Here is a 7,807-nt window from a genome sequence, read left to right as displayed (position 1 = left end):
TAAGTGACCAAAACCGCGGTCACTGCCCTGTGTCGACCGTTGTGTCCGCTATAGCAGTATCGCTATGACGGTCCGCTTCCTTTCCTACCCCACGATTTCTAATTCTATCCAAAATTGATTTTTCCCACTCTTAATCCTTAAAACACTCCATAAGGCTTATTATTTACGATCCTAGACCTAGATTGGGCATGGGTTTGCAAAGTGTTAAATAACGACCGGACGGGTCGTTACATTTTATGTGGGTGTTGCACTATTTATAGTTATGTTAAATATAATATTTGTTTTGACTATTAGTTAAATTTTTATTATGTCAATGTAACATGTTACGTAACGATGAAAAGTTTATTTAATGTAACTTGATTTAGTTTAGTTTTTTTCCTCCTCATTTTATCGTTGTTTCTTAAATAAAGCAGAGATTAGGGCTTTGTTTGGATGGGTGTTACACTATTTATAGTTACGTTAAATATAATATTTGTTTTTATTGTTAGTTAAATTTATTATGCCAACGTAAAATGTTACGTAACGATGAAATTCCATTTAACGTAAATTGGTTTAATTTAGTTTTTTTTTTCTCATTTTATCGTTGTTTCTTCTTTGATAAGTCCATTTAACGTAACTTCATTTAGTTTAGTTTTTTTCTCATTTTATCGTTGTTTCTTCTGTGATAAGTCCATATAACGTAACTTGATTTAGTTTAGTTTTTTTTCCCCCTCATTTTATCGTTGTTTCTTCTTTGATAAGTCCATTTAACGCAACTTGATTTGGTTTAGTTTTTTTCGTCATTTTATCGCTGTTTTTGGTTTGATAAGCCCTATTAATGTAGCTTGATTCGGTTTAGTTTTTCTTTTTCTTTTTTTCTCATTATATCGTTGTTTCTTATTTGATAAGTCCATCTAACCTAACTTGATTTGGTTTAGTTTTTTCTCATTTTATCATTGTTTCGTATTTGATGATCTAATTTTATTCTCTATCTTACCTTCTTAAGAATAATTTTATTTTACATCTTGCTTTTCTTGATGTGATACTATATAAAGACAAAATACAACACAATTGATTGAAATGTTACATTTATTAGAAAGAGTAAAAAATGCCCCTCTACTTTGAGAACATGGCTAAAAATATCCTCTGTTACAAATTTGGGTCAAAAATACCCTTCCGTCATTAAAGTTTTCAAATATATCTCTATCTTAACGGAAATACCCAACATAACCCGATTTCATTTTTAAACCCGCTCCATTTAAACCCAACTCAACTACATAAAAAACTCATATGTGACCAACTTGTTCCCGAGTCGTACATCTAAAGCCACTAGGCACAGGAGGGGGTAAACCATATGAGTTTTTTATTTAGTTGAATCGGGTTTAAAAATAAAATCGGGTTATTTTGAGGGTTTCCGTTAAGACAGGAATATATTTAAAAATTTTAATAACGGGAGGGATATTTTTAATCCAAATTTATAATGGAGTATATTTTTAGCCTTTTTTTAAAAAAATAGAAGGGTATTTTTGACCGTTTTCCTTTTATTAAAAAACAATACAATATGATAAGATACAATATAATAAGTATGAAACAATTGACAAATGGGACTTGAAAAGTTGAGAAAGGACAGATGGGACTTGAAAAGTTGAGAAAGCGTTAATTGCCTAGAGTTTTGGTACTTAGAGGAGAAACGGGAAAAAAGGAAAAGTAGGAAAGGTTCCACCGAGACTTGAACTCGGGTTACTGGATTCAGAGTCCAATGTCCTGACCACTAGACCATGGAACCACCTTTGTTCTAACATTTGACGGAAACATATTTAATATATTTCAAGTCCTTATTCGTGTCTTAACATAGATAGATACATCGAAAATCTAAACTTGATTGGTTCAAATTTTGACACTCTTAGTGGTCGTTTGGTACGTAGACATAATTATCCCAGGATTATAATTCTGGAACTAATTTATCCAATCTAGGAGATGGAATAAAATAATCTCAGGATTAATAGGATAAAATGGAATATTCATCTTAAAGTTTCGAATGCACTTTATACTTTCTTTGGTACAAGATAAATTTATACCTTTTACCAATTATGATACAAAATTATTCCCACAGTTAGTGCTGAAATATCCCAGCTAATACCGTATACCAAACGACCCCTTAGTACTAAACTTACTATATTTTATGAATTTAAATATACATTTTGTCGAAAATATTAGGTTCGAAAGAACTTATGACGAAGAACTACATACACACTAATGTTAAGGACTAGGCAACAACAACGGCATGCAGAGGCAACTTGGCAGTATTAGGTACATGAGGTCATTAGGGTGTTCAAGGAAAACCCGATTACTTCATCCAGTTCACCTCACTTGTCATGTTTATATTTTGTACACCCCTTAAAAAATATTAATTAAAAAGATAATTTAAGTTAAATATTTTTATTTATTTTTAATCTCAATTTAATATACGAAAAGGGGTCAAAAATACCCCTAAAACGTATGAAAAATAACTCATAAATACTGTCCATCCGCTTATTAATCTAAAAATACCTCCAACATATTTTCTTGGCTCAAAAAAAGCCTCAAATTAACACCCTAAACTTTATTGTTCACCTTAACTTAGGACTTTTGAATGATTTTAATTTATGAAACACTGGCCTTATAAGCATTTTCAGTGTCTACCAAACACATAATTAGCTCTTTTTTTTTTTTGGTTAATCTATATCAAACCATTATTCATCTTTCTAGTTTAACACCAAATCATACTGAATCAATTTCTTAAACCAAATTAATTTGAATTTTTGATTCATTTTTCAGGTTGTCTTGAACTTCCCCTCTCTCTTTACTTATTTCCAACAGCATCTCCTCTCAAAGTGTCACTACGTCCACAGAATCAGGTTAAATTTTCTCTCTCTCTTTTTTTATTTTATTTTTAATTTATGCTTCCTACATTAATCTCACAATCCATTCAGTTGTTATTCTCATAATTAAATAATATTCCCATTTCTAGTTAAACTTAACAGATTTTTTCACTTGCACTGTTACTTTTAAGGTTCAGACCCAAAATAATCACTTTTGTTTTAATCATTAAGGACTATTTAAGGTTATAGGACTAAAATGATCGGTTTTTCTATAAACTGAGAACTAATTCGGTTACGTGATATATATGAATGGATTAAAATAGTTCAATCCTCATACATTAAGGATGATTTTCTCTCTTGTTCAGTACATTTATCAAGGTGTTTGTGAATATGCCTCAGTGAAAGTTGATAACTTTATGTCAAAAATTGACTTTGCTCCTTAATTAGTTGTTATTCTCAAAATTAACAAAGCCCCATTTCTTGTTAAACTTAACGGATATTTTTACCTGCGCTGTTACTTTTAAGGTTTATGACTAAAATGATCACCTTTTTTCATACATTAAGGACTATTTCGGTTGCGTGTCATATATGAAGAGGACTAAAATATCACTTTTTTCATAAATTAAGGATTATTTTGGTTACATGTCATATATGAAGAGGACTAAAATAGTCAAATCCCCATACATTAAGGATCATCTTTGGTCAGTATTACTGAAGTAGAGTAATCAAGGTGTTTGTGAATATGCCTCAATGAATGTTATGTCAAAAAGTTACTTTGCTCCTTATGATTTTGTCTTGTTGCAGTTAAGGGTTTTAGTTGGAGCAGTTGAATAGTGATGTTTCTTCGCCGAGCTGTATCAACAACATTACCTTTATCAAGAAGGTTATTCAGTAATAATGGTAGTCATGATATTTCCAAAGCTATTTCAGAGCTCAATCAGGTATAAATACCATAAGCAGTTTGTTAAAGTTTTCTTTCAAGACTTTAACATTTTTCTTTTGAGACTTTAGGCTTAAGTTGAATTATTCCTCCAATTACGTAAATCAATAGTCCAAATGGCACTCAGGGTGTGTTCGGTACAAAGGAAAATAAGTGGTTTTTTACTTATTTCTTGTGTTAAGTACGTAAGCAGAAAATACTATCCTAAAAGCATTTGTATATAATTTAGACAAATACTATGGGGCGGAGTGGGGTGGGTGTTCGGGGTAGGGTAGGGGGTGAAGAAGAGGTGAATTCGAGGGTGGGGAGGAGACAACCAATGTGGAATGTCACTTGTGGGACTTGTTTTCCCTATTTCCATTAGAGAAGTAATTCGTCATTTTTAAGGATCTTATTTGACCAACCAAACATGAGAAAATTGGACCCAAGCACACCCTCAAAGGTAGGAAATTTCCAATTTTGATAGGAACTTTTGTACCAGAAACAATGGTAGCTCCACTGGGATGTAAGATATATCTATTCTCACCAATGCCCGTAGTGTATGAGACAAACGTATGTATTTTGATTGGGGTCGTATTCTATGGTTACGGTTCTACCATATACGTCATCTTCATTCCGTCGAAAATCGATTTTATGATATAAACGCTTATGACCTAACCCTCTATGCCATGTGGTCCTCACATGAACGTTGAGGTCCATTGAAAGAATAAAGAACCGGTAGTTTCAATATTTGAAGGCTTGAAGTCCTTCTCATAAAGACATTTTTAAATTAAATCAGCTGATTGAGATTTTCTTCTTTTTATTTTTTTAATTAAGTAATCATCCAGAATCTCATCCTCTGTTCAGTGGGGCAACACACTGATTGAATGGGTTGGTGTCGAGGTACCGAGCTAATTTTTTAAAAGTTCCTTCAAGAATATTTTTTTTTTAAATAAAAGAAATGCCACTTTACGTGGAAGATGCAGAGAAAAGCCAATTACTCTTGTCAGTTTCTATAGTAAAGGTTGAATACATCGGCAGCCCCTTAAACATGCCAGTAAACTTCATTTAGACACTCAAACTATGACTTGTCCCAATTGAGCACCTAAACACATGATAGAGTGTTCCTATTAAACATTTTCCGCTCATACTTTGAAAAAGTTTCTGCACATGTTCGCAAGCGCCCAATACGTAGATATGTTAATCACATTAAATATGCCTCCTCCTTCAATTATACACATTAACATCAATTGGAACATGCATGAGGTTTTACGAGTTAGTGAGGTTAATTCTTATAATTAAAGTAGGTGGCATATTTTAAGTGGTTAATTTATCTACGTAATGCGCACTTGAGAATATGCGCAAAAGTTTTTCAAAATTTTGAGTTGACGATAAGCTGGAGGGCTGGAGACAGACGTTGGAGTCTAAAGGATTTAAATTGAGTAGGACCAAGACAGAATACTTGGAGTGCAGGTTTAATGGCGTACCGCATGAGGCTAACGAGGAAGTGAGGCTTGGTACCCAGGCCATTCAAAAGAAAGGAAGTTTCAAGTATCTTGGGTCTATTACTCAGGGAGATGGGGATATCGGTGACGATGTTTCACATCGTATTGGTGCAGGGTGGATGAAATGGAGGCTCGCCTCCGGAGTGCTGTGTGATAAGAAAGTGCCACCAAAATTTAAAGGCAAGTTCTACAAAGTGGTGGTTAGACCGACTTTATAGTACGGGGTGGAGTGTTGACCAGTCAAGAACTTTCACGTTCAGAAGATAAAAGTCGCGGAAATGCGAATGCTGCGATGGATATGTGGGCACACTAGGAGGGATAGAATTAGGAATGAAGATATCCGGGACAAGGTGGGAGTGGCATCGGTGGAGGACAAGATGCGGGAAGCGAGGCTGAGATGGTTTGGGCATGTGAAGAGGAGAGGCACAGATGCTCCAGTGCGGAGGTGTGAGAGGTTGGCTATGGACGATTTCAGGAGAGGTAAAGGGAGGCCGAAGAAGTATTGGGGAGAGGTGATTAGATAGGATATGACACAGTTTCAGCTTACCGAGGACATGACCTTAGATAGGAGGTTGTGGAGGACTCAGATTAGGATAGAAGGCTAGGTTGCTTATCCTTTTACCATAGTAGTTGTAGTTTTGCTTATTCGTTTATTGCCATTTGATTTCTGCAATTGATTTCTGCTTATATTTGTTGGGCCTTTGTACTTAGATTATCTTATTTATCTATAGTAGTTAATGCTCCTTTCTTTCCGGACTGTTCTACCATGACTTTCTCGCTTTTGTTATTCCTTGTTTTCATACTGTTTTTGATATGCTTGGCCCTATCTGACCTTTTGTCTTGTTTTCCTCTCTTGAGCCGAGGGTCTTTTGGAAACAGCCGCCCTACCTTTTAAGGTGAGGGTTAGGTCTGCGTACACTCTACCCTCCCCAAACCCCACATGGTGGGATTCTACTGGGCTTGTTGTTGTTGTTGTTGAGTTGAGAGTGCTTAACAAGAGCACTTTATCATATGTTCAGGTGCTCAACCAAAACATGTCGTGGTTCGAGTGTCTAAATAAATTTTACTGGCAAGTTTAAGGGGCTGTCAATATATTCTGCCTATAACCATAGAGTTTGTGCATGAACCATTTATGTTAGTTGGTCAGAATGTTTACTTATTTCTCAAACAGAGCTTTGAGAATGGCTTAATCTGCAGAGTGTAAAAGATGAGCCTTGAAAGTTACTATTAGTACAGCGTTCTTACTAATCAAAAGGGAAAAAGAGGGGGCACAGTCAATACAGGCTCATATTTTGCAAAAGAAGTTAAGTTTCTAATATCACATTCTTATTGATTATCACGGGGGAGATATTATTTGCATAATTGAGCTTGAAGCTACTAAATATGGCAGTGGATGCTTGCTGAAGCTTCCTTAAAATATTGGTCTTCTTCTTACTAGGAAATGGAATCTGTTTTTGGTGAACCTCCTCCATCTAGCCTTTCAGGTTCCATAGACAATCAAAGTATGGCACGAGACTTGAATCTTAGTACTGCAGAAATGGATGGTAAAGAATCTTTCGCTGGATTGACACATATTGGCAGCAAAGGTGAAGCTCAAATGGTGGATGTATCTCTTAAAGATATTAGCAAGAGAGTGGCCATTGCACGTGGCAAGGTTATTTTAGGACGGAAGGTGTTTGATCTTGTTTCAGCCAATCAAATGGGAAAAGGTGATGTCCTGAGTGTGGCAAAATTAGCTGGCATTTGCGGAGCGAAGCAAACAAGCAATCTCATCCCACTATGTCACAACATCAACTTGACGCATGTTCGAGTGGACTTGGCTTTGAACCCTCAAGATTTTAGTGTTGAAATAGAAGGGGAAGCTGCCTCGGATGGAAAAACGGGTGTAGAGATGGAAGCCTTGACAGCTGTGACCGTTGCTGGTCTAACAGTGTATGACATGTGCAAGGCTGCTTCGAAGAATATCCAGATTACAGATATCAGGCTTGAACGTAAAACTGGAGGTAAAAGTGGGGACTGGTCCAGGGACAAATGATCACAATCTAAAGATGTGATACGGCAAGTGCATTAAGGGCATGCAAGTCAGTGCATATGGAATATGATGTATGCCCCTTCCATCGAATGTTCCTTTCCTATAGAATGTGGTAATTCTGCATTATGAAATAAGTAGATAGCTAGTGAAAATGATACTTCTGTAGTTGATTTAAACAGGATGAGTTAAGTGTAAGACATTTTTTTGAGAAAGTTTTCCTTGAATTCCTACCTTTTAGCTATTGCACTAATTATTTTGCCATGGTTAATTAGATTTAGTTACAGGAGCATAAAATAACTTCCACTCTGTTAGTTCTTGAACTACACACAGCCCAAGCTCTTCGAGTTTCAGAGCAAGCCTTACAGGAAATTTACACTAGTAAGTAGTAAATACAGTAAAGAGCCAGCAAAGGAACGGTAACATTGCAACTAAACCAGAATTTTAAAATAACTTATTTAAAAAGAGTTAGAATTTCAAGGTTGATGTAACATTCACCTAATTAAAACAACAT

At 35.4% G+C, this 7,807-nt stretch overlaps 1 protein-coding gene and 1 non-coding gene across 2 annotated transcripts; one reads left to right on the top strand and one right to left on the bottom strand.

The window, feature by feature from the left end:
• Positions 1-1,693: 1,693 nt before the first annotated feature.
• Positions 1,694-1,765, bottom strand: TRNAQ-CUG (transfer RNA glutamine (anticodon CUG)). The gene has a single exon. It is a non-coding gene; the product is annotated as a tRNA-Gln (tRNA).
• Positions 1,766-2,639: 874 nt separating this feature from the next.
• Positions 2,640-7,546, top strand: LOC132640697 (cyclic pyranopterin monophosphate synthase, mitochondrial). The gene is made up of 3 exons (XM_060357411.1): positions 2,640-2,876; positions 3,645-3,781; positions 6,703-7,546. The coding sequence occupies exons 2-3, from the start codon at positions 3,677-3,679 to the stop codon at positions 7,297-7,299; spliced, it is 702 nt and encodes a 233-aa protein (XP_060213394.1). The 5' UTR covers positions 2,640-2,876; positions 3,645-3,676; the 3' UTR covers positions 7,300-7,546.
• The last annotated feature ends 261 nt before the right edge of the window (positions 7,547-7,807 follow it).

The sequence above is a fragment of the Lycium barbarum genome, chromosome 5, assembly GCF_019175385.1.
Source record: "Lycium barbarum isolate Lr01 chromosome 5, ASM1917538v2, whole genome shotgun sequence".
NCBI classification, from domain to species: domain Eukaryota; kingdom Viridiplantae; phylum Streptophyta; class Magnoliopsida; order Solanales; family Solanaceae; genus Lycium; species Lycium barbarum.
Note: the sequence above shows the minus strand (reverse complement) of the source record. Positions and strands in the feature narration are given on the sequence as shown.